The sequence below is a fragment of the Amaranthus tricolor genome, chromosome 2 (assembly GCF_026212465.1).
Source record: "Amaranthus tricolor cultivar Red isolate AtriRed21 chromosome 2, ASM2621246v1, whole genome shotgun sequence".
Lineage (NCBI taxonomy): Eukaryota > Viridiplantae > Streptophyta > Magnoliopsida > Caryophyllales > Amaranthaceae > Amaranthus > Amaranthus tricolor.
The window spans coordinates 7,088,231-7,105,919 of NC_080048.1; the positions used below are offsets into that span (position 1 = coordinate 7,088,231).

At 33.4% G+C, this 17,689-nt stretch overlaps 2 protein-coding genes across 3 annotated transcripts; one reads left to right on the top strand and one right to left on the bottom strand.

Annotated features, from left to right (window-relative positions):
- The first annotated feature begins 7,494 nt into the window (after positions 1-7,494).
- Positions 7,495-10,782, top strand: LOC130805360 (probable L-type lectin-domain containing receptor kinase S.7). Of its 2 annotated transcripts, XM_057670129.1 has the most exons (3): positions 7,495-8,056; positions 8,857-10,542; positions 10,648-10,782. In XM_057670129.1, exons 1-2 carry the CDS (start codon positions 7,510-7,512, stop codon positions 10,509-10,511), a joined length of 2,202 nt encoding a protein of 733 aa, XP_057526112.1. In that variant the 5' UTR covers positions 7,495-7,509; the 3' UTR covers positions 10,512-10,542; positions 10,648-10,782. The 2 variants fall into 2 exon arrangements, with proteins under 2 accessions (XP_057526112.1, XP_057526111.1); XM_057670128.1 differs by lacking the exon at positions 10,648-10,782 and having other exon boundaries at positions 8,857-10,638.
- Positions 10,783-10,786: 4 nt separating this feature from the next.
- LOC130805361 (40S ribosomal protein S5-like) lies at positions 10,787-17,158 on the bottom strand. Its single transcript, XM_057670130.1, has 4 exons — positions 16,983-17,158; positions 11,632-11,903; positions 11,213-11,416; positions 10,787-11,006 (listed from the first exon to the last, which is right to left on the bottom strand). Exons 1-4 carry the CDS (start codon positions 17,061-17,063, stop codon positions 10,952-10,954), a joined length of 612 nt encoding a protein of 203 aa, XP_057526113.1. The 5' UTR covers positions 17,064-17,158; the 3' UTR covers positions 10,787-10,951.
- Positions 17,159-17,689: the final 531 nt, after the last annotated feature.

The window sequence follows — 17,689 nt, forward strand, 5'->3', positions numbered from 1 at the left end:
ACAGGACCTTGGCATGTCATACCTGTTGCATTGCCAACAGAAAAAACTAAGGAATGAAATAAGAATTGTTTTTGCGGTTTGTTTGGTAGTTATTAAATGGTGAAAATTTAGTATAATTTTGCTGGGTCTTGACAAGTTAATCATGCTTGTTCCACTTTAATTATATTATTTTTTTTGATAAGTTCATTCTAATACATTATCATTGAGAAATGAAGTATTCGGTGGTAACGAAATATGCGAGAAAAAAGACTTGTATGATAATTCCATTATCATGGAAATATCATGGTACATTTCTTGAAAATTTACTCTACAAATCATCACTATTACTACCGCTAAATGTCAACAATCAAACAGATTGGGCTTTGAAGTTTTGACGTGCCTCATACTTTATAAACTGAAAAGCTAGATAAATTCTGATTTTCTCTGTTTTTCAGGGAAATTAAAGCTCACTTTTATACTAAAGTCAAATAAGTGAGACAACAATGGAACGAATTTCTGATGAATGATAAAGAAGGTAACCCAATTTTAGCTTTTAATAGCAAAATTTTTGTTGAATAAAATTGCCATAATTGGATGATGACTCGATCATAGTTACATGAAACGTGGAACGTGACTACGTTCTGCGATCCGGGAACGTTCGTTTCAATCACCACGAAATGCGACCGAAATTGCTAAAAGTGACGCTCCCAGTGTAAAAGACTTTTTTAAAAGGTATTTTAGGTCATTTTGGGTTGTTTTAACTTTCAATTTAGCCATTTTTCTTTAAATAAGTGGTGACTCAATCTAATTCCGATCATCCAAACCTACACCATCTCATCATGTTAGTCTTCATCAACATATTTCAAGATCCACCTTACTTTTGTTAAAATCAGAATTTGAATCTGAATTCAATTGCATAGTCCAGCTTAATTTTGACGATGCTTTTTCCATTTGTTCTCAATCTTTTGGGATTAAGACAATGACATTGTTGTTGTATTATGAATTTTTGTAACTCTTAGAATTTGTCACAATTTTACATAGCTTCACAATATGATTAATGAACTATAGTATTCAATAGTTTGATTATACTTTGTGCATTATGCACTTATGTTATAAAATGAAACTAGAATGCTCTTCCTCCAATCTTAGAACATCTTGTTTTATTTCAATTTCAATTTGTTTATTTTTTGTTTTTGATTTTTGTTTTTAACTATGATTTTTGGGTTAGGAATTAATGAATCGATAGTTTGTTTCTTCAATTCAAGAAAGGTGAAATTAGATATTCTCTTTATTACTTTCTTTTTTACATTTTGATTAAAGGGAGTAATACTATTCATTTTTCCTAAATGAAAATTGATACCAGCCATTGAAGAAGCTAGAAGATACCTTACTGAAGTAGTGGAGGTATGTAAAGGGGCGACAGCTACCATCATTGTTTGAAGAACTTTTTGTGATTGATAATGGTTATAGTTTTATGTTATAATTTAACTTGCTTATGTATCTGGCAAGGAGCTTGTTTTGACCAGAGGATGCACACAGATTGTACGTAATTGGGAGTAGAAGAAATGCTGGTTCCCAAAGGACAAAAAAGACGAGGTTTAAATTTGAGTCATTATTAGGTATCTCTTGCATTTTGGATCACTTGACTGTATTTGAATATGCATAAGAATAGTTAATTGTTTCAAAATAATGTATGATGTAAATTGTTTCTCTTGCTAATTAGTCTTTATCTGTTGTAAAGTATGGTCACTTTTATCATTGGCTATTGTGTCAATAATGTCATGACAAAACATAAGAAAATAAATAAAAAATTAATTTATTTTATGAAATTTGATAGAATAACGTTACTGTCTACTACTATTTATACATCTGCAACTTCTTAAATCTTTTCCAAATTTGTAACACATTGATATTCTAATATCTTTATTTGTATCATTGTTAATAAAATTATATAAAAATATGCTATAAAATTCGATAGGGTAACTTAGGGCCCCACAACTAGTAATCTATAAAATGTGAACAAAATTCTAACACTATTCACAATTGGCAAGTGAATAGTTCTTTTGCCAACACATTGCCACATCAGGCTACTGTCTTCAAGGGACCAAAAATTTGTACTGTTCACATCAGCCCCAAGCTTGATTAGAGGTTGGTGGTCATGGCAAGAGCTTAAGTTTGAGAAAACTACGGCTGGATTTCAAGATAGTCAACATAAGCCTCTTAAGCCTAAAAGCAATGGAGACATATTAGAAAGACTATTCCATTAATTCGAATCTAGTTTGAGTTCTTAGACTCCATCATTTATCTTTGGATATAATCATCATTGATCAACATGAACATGTTCCCTAGTCGGCTAGTCGCGCATGTTCCTTAGTCACTAAGCCTCTGTTAGACTTCCCAAGCCCTTCTTAATGTGACCTTACTCTTTGTCGACCTAGTTTGCCTCCTTAAGCCCTTTTTTCTTACACTGCTAGGCTAACATAAATCCTACTATTCCTATGGTGATGACATTTACTTACCACAATAATTTTATTATAGATCAGTTTGTATAGAATTATAGAAGGTACCTAAAATCCCTAACAACAACCTAGGAACTGGCCATCATCAGGCTTCTTCTCAACCCTATCAAAAACTTAACCGACGCCATTTTGAATCATTATGGCTTTCATTTTATTTGTCATAGTCCAAAGTTTGTTGATCTATCAAACTTTTCTAAACCTAATCATACTTGACATCATCACTAAAGTGACTAAACAAAATAACCCTAACCTCAAAGCTCTTGGATACAATCAATGAGTGAATAAGTATGAACTAATTAATGAATGCAAGTAAATAAGATGAACATTAATAAACTTGACACAAAATTTAATGAGAATCACAAAAATTGGATCATTACAACCACAAAAAGACCGGTTATATTTGACTTTTGAATAACTTTAAAAGTCAAATTAACGATTACTCATAAAACTTTAATACTCCCTCCAATTTAAGAAGACATTTACTTTTTCACACTATTAACTTATAACTCTTAATTTGTATTTTTATTCTAAATCTACTAATTAAAAAATAATTAAGTGAGATCTTATTTGATTAATCTTAATGCAAAGATTATTAATATTCACTTTTTATAATATATTATTATGTATAATAAAAGATATTAAATATTCAATAAGTGCATTGGATAGCGTAAAAGAACAAATATTCCATTTTTACTGAATTTGAGGGAGTATAAGTTAAATAACAAAACATATAATAACAAATCAACAATTAACATTAAAAACTCTTTTAACAATGGGCATTTAAACAAACAAAAAAAACCATTTACATACTCCTTTCGTTTTCTAAGGTTTTTCCCGTTTAGAATATTCTATTTTGAAGAAAGAAATTTGATTAAGATTTTTAAAACATACATTGACGATAAAATGCATCCATGTGACATCTCATTAGATTCGTCTTAATGTATACATTTTTATTATATATTTATTAAAAAAATTTATGTTGCGTATTTAGAGATATTAAGACTCAAAATCTACATTAAAAACTCTACAAAAAGTAGACGAGAAAATGAGAAGAACAAAAAAAACGAATCCAGTATAAGTTAAACAATCAAATTGCATAATAAATAAATTTGCATTACTTAAACATTGAAATCAAGAAAAATTTGCGAACACAGGCTTTTCTTTATTCATATTTTCAGGTCATACTTACATTAAGAGTACACACCATAAATTCACATATTAACAAGATTACCAAATAACAATATTTCTAATTTCTGTATCAAAACTCAAAAAATGTAATTTTTAATTTTCTTTCAATTTATCATTTACAAATCAAAACTCAAGTTCTCGACTCTAGTACTAAATATCTTGATGAAATTGAATTATGAATTTTTGATTATGATTAACAGCAATAGAAATCAATTAAGTAATAGTCATTGAATTCAAAATCAAATTAAATAAATTAAAATAAAAGAAAGGAACAACCTTTATTAGGTGTTTGGAAGCAGTGAGAAGACGGTGAGGACTGAGGTGGCGAAGGCGGCGTACGGAGAAGACAGGATGATCGGCGGTGGTTGTTTGCCGGTGAGGAACAACTGATCTGCAGAGTGCCGAGCGGTTTCTCAAAATCCAGTTATGCGTAGAAGAGAAGATTGATACTTACCATTTTCTTATTTGGTCGATTTACCCCAGAGTCCCCTTTTATTTTAACACCATTAAAAACATTTAATATTGCACATGAGTCTATTATTTTAGGTGGCCCACTTTAATTCTTAATAAAAATAGTCAATATTACACATGAGTCTAGTATTTTAGGTGGTCTTCTTATTTTTCTTAATATTTTGTACCATATGAGACAACTAAATTGAATTAGTATTTGATAGTATATGGGTTTAGTAGGTTTTTTTTTATTTTTTTTTTTATTGTTCTATAATTTTTGGGTGGGGCCTTGTGCATAGTCCTAGGTTGCACTTGTATAAGGTTGGGCTACAACAACTAAATCAAAAAATTTTTTATGAGATAGTTTTTCACTGTGAGACGTGTCTATATTTGGGTTAAATAGCCTAATAATAGAAACTTTAAACATAATGAATCTTTTATATGGATTCATTTCACGATGAGACAGTCTCATACAAGATGGGTTGAATTACTTTATTTAGTTCATATCTTAAGCAAATGTAGAATATGCCATTTATAGTAAAGAAAAAATGATGCCAAGAATCAAGAATTTGCGAGATCATTTCTAATTGGACTTGCCCAAAAAGAAAATTAAAAGTAAATTTTACAGTACTTAAGTACGTATTCGGTGGATATTAAGTATATTGTAAGTAGACATTAAAGATATTGTAAGTAGATATTAAAGATATAATAAGTAGGCTAGTAGGCTAAGTTTCTTGGTGGACATTAAGAATATTGTAAGTAAGTATTTTGTACTTTTTTGGTGGGCATTAAGTATATTGTAAGTAGGTATAAAGGATAATGTAAATAGGCATTAAGGATATAGTAAGTAAACATTAAAATTTAATTGGTTTGATCTAATAGACATCTCTCAAAAAGACGGTCGCTTAAACAACCAGGTATCACAATTATTCATAACAAAGGCAACCATTCGCAATGTAAACACAATTAAATCTTGCATATTCCCAACAGACAGAAGTTTCAATGTAAACGCTTTGATTTTATATACATAATAAAGTGTGACAACACGAACCTCAATGCGAATAAACACGAAGTGTCTTAATGTGATACCGCCTCATTTTGAGAATTTGTATAAAAAAAATTGTTTTCATTATTCATCTTTAATGTCATTATCTTCCTAGTTCTTACTAGGTAAAATATGCAATTTTAGTCTCTAAATTTTTGTTAACTCCAAGGCCAAGGAAATTTTGAATAATTTAATTTTTTTAAAAAAAAATTCTCGAAATAAGCTTTGGGAAATTTTAATTTCAAAATCAAGGTGCAATTTCATAATGTTTGAAGGAATATAAAAAACCAACAAATATTAGTTTGTTGTTATCAACGGCAAACAACATAATTTTTTTTTACTTTTCAAACGCTGTGACATGGTCTCACTTTTGTTCACTGTTAGTAATAGCGAACAAAGTAAAAATGTCTTTTTCGTTGCTAGTAAAAGTGAACAAACTTCGATCTTAAGCTCAGACACCAAGACGCTTATTTTAGAAATTAAAATTTTTCAAAGATTAATTTGTGAATTTTTTTTTAAAATTTATTTTGTTCAATTTTTCCAAGTCCAAGCTCCAGTTTAAATTCAAGCCAAAATCTTTTTCTTAAATGAGTAGTATCCGCTTACACAAGGCAAAAACAAGGAATTGCGGAATTTCGAATAGAATAAACTTTTTTTTTAAAAAAAAATTCTCAAATAAGCGTTTCTGTATCTGAACCTAAAATCAAGCTTTGTTCACTGTAATTAACAGCAAACAAGAGAAAAAAAATTTAGCACAACTTTATTTGCTGTTACTAATAGCAAGCGAACAAAAAGAAGATAATATCATAACGTTTAAAGAGACAAAAAATTACATGTTTGTTTGACTGTTTGTTGATAACAACAAACAAGCATTTATTTATTTTTTTGTCTTTTCAAACGTTATAACATTCTTTTCTTTCTGTTCGCTGTTAATAACACGAACAAAAAATTTTGACTTTTTCTGCTTAGTTTCTTTGTTCGCTGTTAGTAACAACGAACAAATACTTGACCTCAGCTTTGACATGAAGACGCTTATTTTAGAAGTTAGAATTTCCCGAAATTTATTTTGAAAATTTTTATATTAAGTTTTTTTTTTTAAAAATTTTCGGAAATTACACTATTTTTTTGCCACACTCATCTATCTAACTTTGTTTATATTTTTGATCACGAGTCATGTTTTGTAATTCATATTTGTAGATTTTAACTTTTCATTTTATCTATACATCTTTTCTACAATTTCATAAATATATATTTTTACATCTTTTTCTTTCTTTCCATAATTTAACAATAATTCTACTTAGAGCAAACCACATTAGACCTAACTTTAGTAGGCACTAAAAATTTGTGATATTTTTCTAACTTAACACAAATCCACTCATAATTCCATTATTGATATTACTGATTGCACGCAATTATTATATTATGAGTATTATATACCATTAAAAAAGAGGGTCCTTAGAAAACGACCAAAACAAATCACATATCCAAGAAACTTTTTCGCCAGTTGATGCACCATCCATTTTCATCAAATGCTATATAGCTTTAGTTTTCTTATTACTTGCTTCCTCCGTTTTATTATACTTGTAACTGATTGTATTGGCAAATTATAAAATAGGTAGCAAAGACTACCCATGTTTTTTTAAAATAATTTTCCTTTTTTTGTTACCTTGTACTTCCTCCGTTTTACTATATTGGCTACATTTGACTTTTACGCAATTTAATATATTATTTTATTCATTTATATATTAAAATATGCACATCTAAAAACAATAAAAAGTTAATTTATGACAGTATGCGATTAGACGATTCAAACAAGAACCTGCTTGCATATATTTTTTCTTACATACAAGTTGTAATATATAAAATAATCTTGAATGATGAATAGTGTCAATAACCGTAATGCAACGAGTATTTCAAAATGAAAGAAGTATTTCACCAAGTCAATCTTCTATTTCGTTGTAACTTGTAACTTATAGCTTTGTACAATGCGATGTGGATGACATATATGCCCTTTTTGGCAGTGATATAAAATTATTTACGATATTTTACTTACAGGTCAATTTTGAGTAATGAAAAATTTTTGGATTGTTCATTTTATAAATAAGATTCTGCCGAATTTTTTTATTAATTTACTTTAACAATTTGGTGCTACCCATGATTTTATGTTCTGGATCCATCACTGACTGATTGTCACATATTTTCATATAATATGTTACAATCAGATGCGATTATTTCAGAACGAAGGAACTATTATCATCTTCCTCCTTTAATTTACCCTTTTGTTTGTCATTTCTACATACATATTGACAAATTTTAGCCCTACATAATATGTCTCTATCGCACCATTGCTCCTTATTGCTCCACGTTCGCTGCCGTATTCTATCAAGATCAGACTCTTACAACCCATATATCAACATACTCTTCCCACTACCCTTAATCCTCCCAAATACATTCCTATCCTCCTCCATGGGTTGTGCCACCACCACCTCGAGAATACTTCTCGGTTGGTTAACTCTTATGTTGGTTCAAAGCGTGGTTTCTAATGCCGAAAATGAGGTTAAGAGTCATACAATTATGGTGATGAAATCGCTGTCGTTTCCTGAGTTTAGTACATCGATTAACCTGAGGATTGAGCATGATGTTAAGCTTCTAGGAAATGCCAAGTTCTCGAGTGATAAACGAAGCATACAAATACCTGATGTGTCGGAAACTGATGATCTTAGGCATCAAGCAGGCCGTGCAATCTACTCCTCTCCGATTCGGGTGTTTGATCCTACTAGCCAAAGGCCCGGTTCTTTTGAGACTACATTCACCTTCCAACTCAATAATCATACTACATCATCGTACGATGATATTTCGGAGGATGCTCATGGAGGTAAGAACTATTGTCTCCTTGGTTCACAGTTAATTGCATAGATATAGTACATGTACTTTTGATTAAAGATTTAGAAGCACATAAAGGCTTGTAGGTAGGATGAACAAATGGGTGGGTGGATGAGGTATGTCCTATCCTTATCCATACGGGCATACCCACTTAAAATTTTTATATCCACCGGTCCATCATCTACCCACCACATATAGCAAGGTAAAATTTTCATACCCACACCGGCCCACCTGGATAAGCATTCAAACCCCATTTCCACCCACTATGGCCTATTGGGTAAACCCATAATGGGTATACCCCAACCTTTAATTCGTTTCACATTCACTCCAAGTTCTTGTTATATATTCTATAAATCTTTATAAATTTAATTGTACATCTAATTTTGTTAAACCATACAACGTAAATAAAAGTAATATTCAATATTTTGTTAATAGTTTCAATAAATAATATGAAATTGATATAAATTAGTACATTGAAGATACAAGACGGGCTGCTATGTGGCGGGGTGGTTGGGTGTGGGGCTGGGTGGGTGGATATAGAGCGGGTAAGACCTCATACCTACCACCTACCCACTACCCATAGCGGTAGGACTTTTCAATTTTCATACCTATACGGCCATACCCACCCACTACCCATCAAATCCATACCCATACCCGCTCTAATTGGGGTGAACGCGGTGCAAAACCTATATAATTTAATTCGCCTGTCATCTCTTGTAAAACAATCAACGTTATGTTGCATGATTATTGATTGATTAAGTTCCTAATTTCACTCCTAAATATTATACTCAGGCAGTGGACTGACCTTCCTACTAGCCCCTGACGAGTTCACAGTAGGCAGACCTGGTCCGTGGCTTGGAATGATAAACGATGCCTGTAACGACGACTACAAGTTCATCGCTGTTGAGTTTGACACTCGCCAAAACCCAGAATTTGGTGACCCAAATGACAACCACATCGGCATCAATTTAGGTAGCATTGTTTCAAAATCCACTATTAATGCATCAGATTATGGCCTATCCTTCGATGATGGGTCGACCCATCTGGCTAAGATTACCTATGATGGGTCAACCAAAAGGATGGAAATATGGGTTGGGAAAAACTCAAAAAGTCCTTTAAGATCAGTTTTTTCAGATGAAATTGATCTTATACCGTTTCTGAACGAGTATATGTTCGTGGGATTCTCGGCTTCAACTGGAAACAGAACACAAATACACAATATTTTGTCCTGGAACATGACCTTCAAAACTCCTGCATCTCTTCGTTACCCGACAAGCAAAACATGTGAGAGTAAGATTTTAGTAGGTAAAGATCTGGCTGAGAATAATGGAGTGCCCATCAGAGAAGAAAGGCCATCTACCACATTTTTGATTTTCGTTTGTGTTGTAATACTCTGTTTTGTGATGTTCGTCAACCTTTACTGCAATGGGAAGAGACCGAAATCATATGGGGAGTCGGCATTTTTGGTCTTACAAGAAAAGAAGCACCGGCCAACGCCACCAAATAAGCCTCGGAGGTTTACAGGGGCCGAGTTGTCTTTAGCCACCAGGGGGTTCAGTGATGGGGAGATCTTGGTTAGTGATTTAAGTGGAGTTTTGTATAGGGGAACCTTGCCTAATGGATGTCAAGTGGCAGTCAAGCGATTTTCGATTCAGTTGTTGGGATCTTTAAGCATGGATAGAAGGAAGTTTTTGAAGCGAGTCGGGTCTTTGAGTCGGGTTAGGCACCCTAGCTTGGTGCCGATTCGCGGTTGGTGTTATGATACTCGGGAGTATATGGTGGTTTATGAGTATATGTTTAATGGTTGTGTTGATAAGTGGTTGTTTGGCGTAGGGGTGTTACCTTGGAGTAGGCGTTTTAAGGTGGTGAAAAATGTTGCTAATGGGTTATGTTATCTTCATTCGCGTCAGCTTGCACATAACAATGTGCAAGTAAGCAGCGTTTTTCTTGATGTAAGCTTTAAGGCCTCGCTTGGCGATTTTGGACTGAGTGATCCATTTGGTATTGACCCGACATCTAGCCGAAGTGTTGATGTATTCAACTTTGGAATCTTCGTACTAGAAGTTGTGGCCGGAAGGAAGAGATGGGTAGCTGAGACGGATTCTAGAGGTTCAAATTCTAGTGAGAGTGAGCAAACCATGGACGTAATGGACTTGGTTGATTATGCGTGGATAATGCATGAGAAAAGTGAAAAAATTAAGATGGTTGATCGGCGAATGGGCTCAGGAGTGGATGGCGATCAAGCCGTTCGAGTTGTGGACATTGCATTGCTTTGCACCTTGCCTGAGAACAATGGAAGGCCTAAAATGGAGGAAATAGTAAACTTCTTGACCACAGATTGCATCTTACCCGAATTGCCACCAAATCGACCTATTGTATTGTTTCCATACAACAGTGGACCTAATCTCTGTGGTGGCTATGTTTGTGCTCCCTTCGGCATGAATTGAGAGGTAGAAAGCGAGATAGGTCAAGTGTAATGTAAGAATTTATGTGATCAATTTTTGCATCTATATATTGATTGTAAATAGAGTGCTTTTATTCCATGTGTAACAAAAATGATAATTTTTTTTGCAACTCGCACAGCCGCACAAGCATAAATCGCACAGCTGCACAAGCACAAATCTGCGCACCCAGGATAATTGAAGGTATTCGAAAATCAAATGGTCTGTTGCAACTCGAAAGCACCTAGTTTCAATGAAGTATGAACCACAATGGAAATGAATCAAGTGAAGCAGAGCATATCTACTTAAAACTGACTTAAATGTTCATAATTTCAATTCTACAAAATAATCTCAAAGAAAAGAATAGCATTCTGATTGTACATTATATAATCTAAAAGCGCAGAGAGAAGCAACAAAAACACAGTAACCTCGACATGATCCATTACTTAACGGTTGGCCTTGGCAACTCTTTCAATCTCATCTTTCTTCTTGATAGAGTAACTGCAAAACAATAGACAATAATAAATTTTAGATTATTGAGCATCAAATAAACAGATAATTACAACGAATCTCTATTAGATTCATCAGGTTGATCAGTTCATCACACATCATAAACCATAATAAAGTTCAATTGCAGCAATATTAACAAACTTTTACATTCACAGTTGCAATGAACCAAATATCAAAATAAAGGACACCACAGTTACCTGTTGGATGAACCCTTGGCAGCATTGATAAGCTCATCGGCAAGGCATTCAGCAATCGTCTTAATGTTCCTAAAAGCACTCTCACGAGCTCCTGTCGTGAGAAGGTAGATTGCCTGATTAACACGTCTTAGTGGAGAGATATCGACAGCCTGACGCCTCACCACACCAGCAGAACCAATTCTGGTAGCATCTTCTCTTGGTCCACTGCATACCACAATATCGATTATGGAAACAAGGAGATAATAAATCATTGAATCAAATCGAATTCTTGTAACAAAGCGGCAACTTGCACAATAGTATTTGAAACTGAGAAGGCACTACCAAACTTTTGCTTAATTACATTGCATTAGAACGATTAACATTATACAAGCATACCAAACATGATACCTCAAAGAACTTTAAATATTAAAGATTTTCACCTGTTGATAATGGCATCAACAACAACTTGGATAGGATTTAAATCAGTCAAGAGATGGATAATTTCCATGGCATGTTTCACAATGCGAACAGCCATCAACTTTTTCCCATTATTGCGACCGTGCATCATCAACGAATTGGTCAGTCTTTCAACAATAGGACACTGAGCTTTCCTGAAACGTTTCTTTTGATATCTTCCAGCAGTGTGAGGCACAAATGTAGCATGCTTAACAGAAGTTACTCCAATGTAATCAGCCAAAGCAATATCATGGACCTACATGTAACCAAGGACAATGTCAAAAACAGATGAAACGTAATACCTTAAACTGAAATCCTAAACACCACCATATGCAAGTGCATGAATTCACTCGTCATGAAAAACATACTTAAAAAAGACAAGTATATTTTCGTAACAGACTAGAATTTTTCACAAACGTCCAAGTATTTTAACACTTCATCACATGACTGATGACAGGCTATGGCATATCAGAGAGTAAAATTTTGACAACAAAAAAACATCACAATTGTAGTCAATACTACAAAGATCTCATACAAAAAATCTACCAAAAGATTTCAATCTCAATATCCCATGGCAACTACACCACAACGACAACAAATGTCAGGGCCTTAATCAAAAAAGATCGGGCTCGGCACAATTACACTAGATGAGAAGACACAAATTGAAAATAAGTACATTGAACCATCTGAACAAAGAGCTTTAAGTAGATAGTTGTATCCTAGAATATGTTATTTCTATACTTTTAAGCTAGAATTTTGGATGAACCTTTGTTCGCTTTATAATAGCCTTTGTGACTATATGATATAAAATAAATATGAAGAATAGGAGAAAAGAATGATAATTATGACTTTTGGGTGGTTAAATGAGAACAATTCTAAAGTCAAGAGATCCTTGGGATGTTGTAGAAAATGGCATTGCACAAAGTATTGCCACTACATCAGAGGCCTCTAAACCAGAACCATCTAAGGAGAATATCATCAAGGAACAAAATGCATTGCAAATTTTGCAAAATGCAATAACAGATGAAATAGTTCCGCGAATAGTCACCGCTAAAATAGCAAAAGATGCTTGGGATAAATTAAACACCAAATTTCAAGAAAGTGCCTAAGTTAAAGGCATTAAACTTCAGACCTTGAGAGCTGATTTGAAAATTTAACAATGTCTAATGATGAGAATATTAATCAATATTTCTTAAGAGTAACAGGCATTATAATCAAATGAGAATATATGGAGAAGATATTAAGGAGGAAAGAATTGTTTCCAAAATGCTCAGGACTAAGACAAAGAAGTATGATACTCCTGTCAGTGTCATTTAAAGTACGAAAGATTTATCATTGAGCGCATTGGAAATGATAGGTTTATTTAAAGCACAAGAACAAAGAGATAAAAATAGAACGTATCAGAGTTCATCGGAATAAGCATTTCATACAAGCCAAAAAGGTACGCTTAAAAAATGTGAAACCGAAAACAATTATAAATATTCTTCTTCAAAAGATAGAGAAAAATATAGCAACAACGGAGGATAGAATAAAGGAACATCAACTCACAGTTACATATACACCGCAACAAAATGGTGTTTCCGAAAGAAAAAACAGGATAGTAATGGAAATGACTAGATATTTGCTCGAAGAGAAAGGACTTCCAAAGAAGTTATGGGCAAAAGCCGTATACACTGTAGTTTATATTCAAAATCAAGGAATGACCAAGGCTATCAAAGACATGACACCACTTGAAGCTTGGTCAGGATATAAGTCGTCAATAAAACATTTTCGTGTGTTTGGTAGTATTTACTACTTTCACATTCAAGAACAAAAACGCGGTAAGCTGGATACTAAAGCTAAGAAAGGAATATTTATAGGCTACAGTTCTCAATCAAGAGGTTATAGAATGCTCAACCTTGAGGATGAGAAAATTGTCATAAGTCGAGATGTTACTTTTGACGAAAATGCATCGTGGAATTGGTAAACAAAGAGAGAAGAAAAAAAACAAATAAATATTCCAATAATAAGAACCAATTATATTGAAATTGAAACAGAAATTCATTCACCTCATACACCATTAAATTCACCACGAACACCATCAACTATCAAGAATTCCTCAGACACTCCAAATAGCACAGGTCCCAGAGAAAAGAAGTTAATCACAAAGTTATATGCAAGATTCCCAGAGATTGATGAAACTGAAGACTCACAATCTTGTCGTGTGGCAATTGTTGAATCCACTAGTTGTATTGAAGCACTTCAATCCACAAAATGAAGGGTTGTCATGGAAGAAGAAATTTGAATGATTGAAAAGAAATTTGTATTGAAGCACTTCTTGAGAAACCTTCTCATAAAAAAAACCATTGGAGTCAAGTGGAGTTATAAGATCAAATTCAACCCAGATGGTAGTATTTTGAATTATAAAGCAAGACTTGTTGTCAAGGGTTATTCTCTACAGTTTGATTACAATGAGACATTTGCACCTGTTTCTAGACATGACACAATTCGAGCTATTTTAGCTTTAGATGCCTCGAAAGGATGGAGAGTACATCAAATGGATGTTAGATCAGCCTTTCTTAATGGGTATTTAAATGAAGAAATATATGTTCAACAACCACTAGGTTTTGAAGTAACATGGCAAGAAGGAAAAGTCCTAAAACTCAAAAAGGCCTTGTATGGTCGGTAGCAGGCTCCAAGAGCCTGGTACAGAAGAATCGATGAATATTTCAAACGTGAAGGGTTTGAGAAAAGTCTCAACGAGCATACTCTTTATGTGAAGAAATATAAAACAAAGATATTTTAATCCTTTCATTATATGTAGATGATTTGATCATCACTAGAAATAATCAAGAATTAGTATTAGATTTCAAGAAGAAAATGATGCAAGAGTTTGAAATGACCAATCTCGGAATTCTGAATTATTTCTTCGGTATAAAAGTTGATCAAAGCTGGAGGGAATCTTTATTTGTCAGAAAACATACGCTGAAGATTTATTAAAAAAATACATGTTTGAGAATTGCAATCTTGTGGCAACTCCACTCCAAGTTTATGAGAAGTTCTGCAAGGATGGACATAATAAAGCTGATGAAAAAAATTATAGAAGCATGATTGGAAGTTTACTCTATCTTACTGCAACTAGACCTGATATTATGTTTGCAGCAAGTTATCTTTCAAGATTCATGCAGAATCCTAGTCAGCTACACTAGGAGCTACCAAAAGGCTCTTAAGATATGTGAAAGGAACTATAGGTTTTGGAATCATTTCAAGATATCTACTAATCCAAAAGTAGTTGGTTATACAGACAGCGTTGGGCAGGTTCACAAGATAATATGAAAAGTACCCCGTCCTATACATTTACACTAGGAAATGGTGTATTTTCCTTATTATCACAAAAACATGACACAATTGCTCAATCAATAGCAGAATATATAGCAGCTTGTGTAGCTGTAAATCAAGCAATTTGGCTAAGGAGAAAATTATGAAAGATACTCGTGAGCCTCAAGGAGGAGCTACTACCATACATTGCGATAGTGAATCGGCAATTGCGATATCGAAGAATCCCGTTTTCCACCGTATGACTAAACACATTAAAGTCAAGTATCATTTTATTAGAGAAGCGCAAGATGAAAGAGAAGTCGAATTAGTCAAAATTAAAGAAGAAGAACAATTAGTAGATAATTTTACTAAAGCCCTTCCAAAAGGTAGATTCGAAATCATGAGAGATATGCTTGGGATGAGAGATAAGAATTCCAGGAGGAGTGTTAAATTATGACTTCTCCTCTCATCTTATTAAAACAAAGGTTCATTTTAGTTTACTATGTATTTCAAACTAATATTAGAATCAATGTTACATCCAAAATAGGAGATTGATAGAAAATCTCTCCTTACTTTAGTTTTTCAATTGTTGTAGTTATATATATAAGGATGTAACATTAGCATTTAAAAAGACATAACAAGAATATATTATACATAATATCATATATAATATATTCTTGTTATGTCTTTGTCATGGTATTGTTTACTCAATTATTTTATTTATTTATTAATTAGCATCATGTTACTAAAATACCCTTTGACCTTTCCGGATTGACTTTGACTTTTGGTCAATGGGCTTTCTGCTGGACTTCCCGTCTTCCTTGGAGGGCCCATGGGCTTTTTACCTTCAGAATACTTAACTTCCCTGTCATCTATCTTCTTTGGCCATCCTCCTTTTAAGGAGAATAACTGCCCACCACCTTCCACTCTTCAATCATGCTTGGCTCTCCTTGTTTCAGGCTTGATAACTGCCCATCTCTCCCACTACTCCCATGATAGTTTATTCCCTCTGAGATACAACTTCCCTTCCTGACCATTATAAATAGGGATAGCTACTAAACAGGATGGCATCATCGGAAATAGCTTTCTAAGTATTCTCGATTACATTATTTCCTTAGCCTTCCCGAGCCCTAGCATAAACCTTAGCAATCTCAATCACACTCTTCTTGCATTCATTCTACAATCTGTCGTTCATTAATTTCCGATCTACGTTCTAACTTGAGCGTCGGAGGGGTTTTCCGGGAGATCACCCCCCGGACAAGGCTAACGTGTTGTGTTGCAGGAATTCAGGTCGCTTCCTCTCATAAGTCGCTTCTCTTGATCACACTTCTACTTATCTCCAGGTATTTCAAGTGTATCCCACTTCCTCGTTTCATCGCCGAAACAGTCTTTTTAAATGCTAATGTTACATGCTTATATAGGAGTATATAACTACAACAAATGAAAAACTAAGGTAAGGAAAAATTTTCTATCAACCTCCTATTTTGGATCTAGCATAATAATTCTAGTATTAGTTTGAAATACATAGTAAATTAATATAAACCTTTGTTTGATAAGATGAGAGGAGAGACATAATTTAACAACCTTCCTCATAACCAGCAGTGAAGATTTCACTTGAAATGAGTGAAGCGTGTGATTTGGAGCTGCTACGTTCAATCACATTCTATAGCATGTCACTAAAACAATTCAATCAAAAGCTCAAACCCACCTAATATCACCACAACAGACTTAAACTGGATATCAAATCACATACATTATGTCATTATCCAATTACTCAATCAAAACATAATTAATTTCTCGACTTCCAGTAAAACCAATAATCAATCTTTCCTAACTAAAATGAACCCCGTACCAATTTTTCATACTAATCCGGATTCCCGATCTCGTCAAAATCATTACTAAAAATAAAAATATAATATTTTCAAATAAGAATTAGGATACTAGTTGCAATTAACATATAGGACGATCCAAAAAATGAAAACTTAATTTGACAAATGAAACTGTCAATAAATTTGGGAAGAAGAAAAGGATTGCGAACCGAGACATCATCGAAGCTCCATCTACCAAAAAGCTTGACATCAGTTTGCAAACCACCAGGACTGTCAACAACGGCCTCCATTGTAGAGCGAAGACAGATGAGAGAAACTTGAAACTGGGCGAGTAAAACTGTAGAACTAAACCCTTCCAGGAATAAGAGGAAATCTTGTGGGCTTTACAATTCCTGGATGAAGTAACTATAGGCTCGAGATTTGTTTGGAAAAGCCCACTTATTTCATGAAATGTTGTAAAGCCCATTTATTTCAATTTTCCCATTACAAATTCTTTATTAAGACCGTCTCATTATGAGACGGTTTAATATGTGCTGGCTCAATATTAACTTTAGAAAAACTACAAAAAAAAAATTGTTCCAGCTCGTCTTGTATGAGACCGTATTACCATGAGACGGATCCATAAAATAGCTCATTTCTTCAATTGATTACTTTAAGATCATAAATAATCGTTTTAAGGTTATAAATGATCATTTTAGCTTTATAAGTGATCATTTTAAGACAAAAAGAGTATATATTGAGCCAATCCGATAGAGATGGTCTCACGGTGAGACCGTCTCATTTAATAATTAGTGAAACTATTTTTAACTTACTTAAATAGTTTTTTTAAAGTATTAATTGGGCTACTTGTTTATGATGAGACAGGTTCATATAATTAGTCTATAATTATTTTAAAATTATAGGTAATCACTTTAAT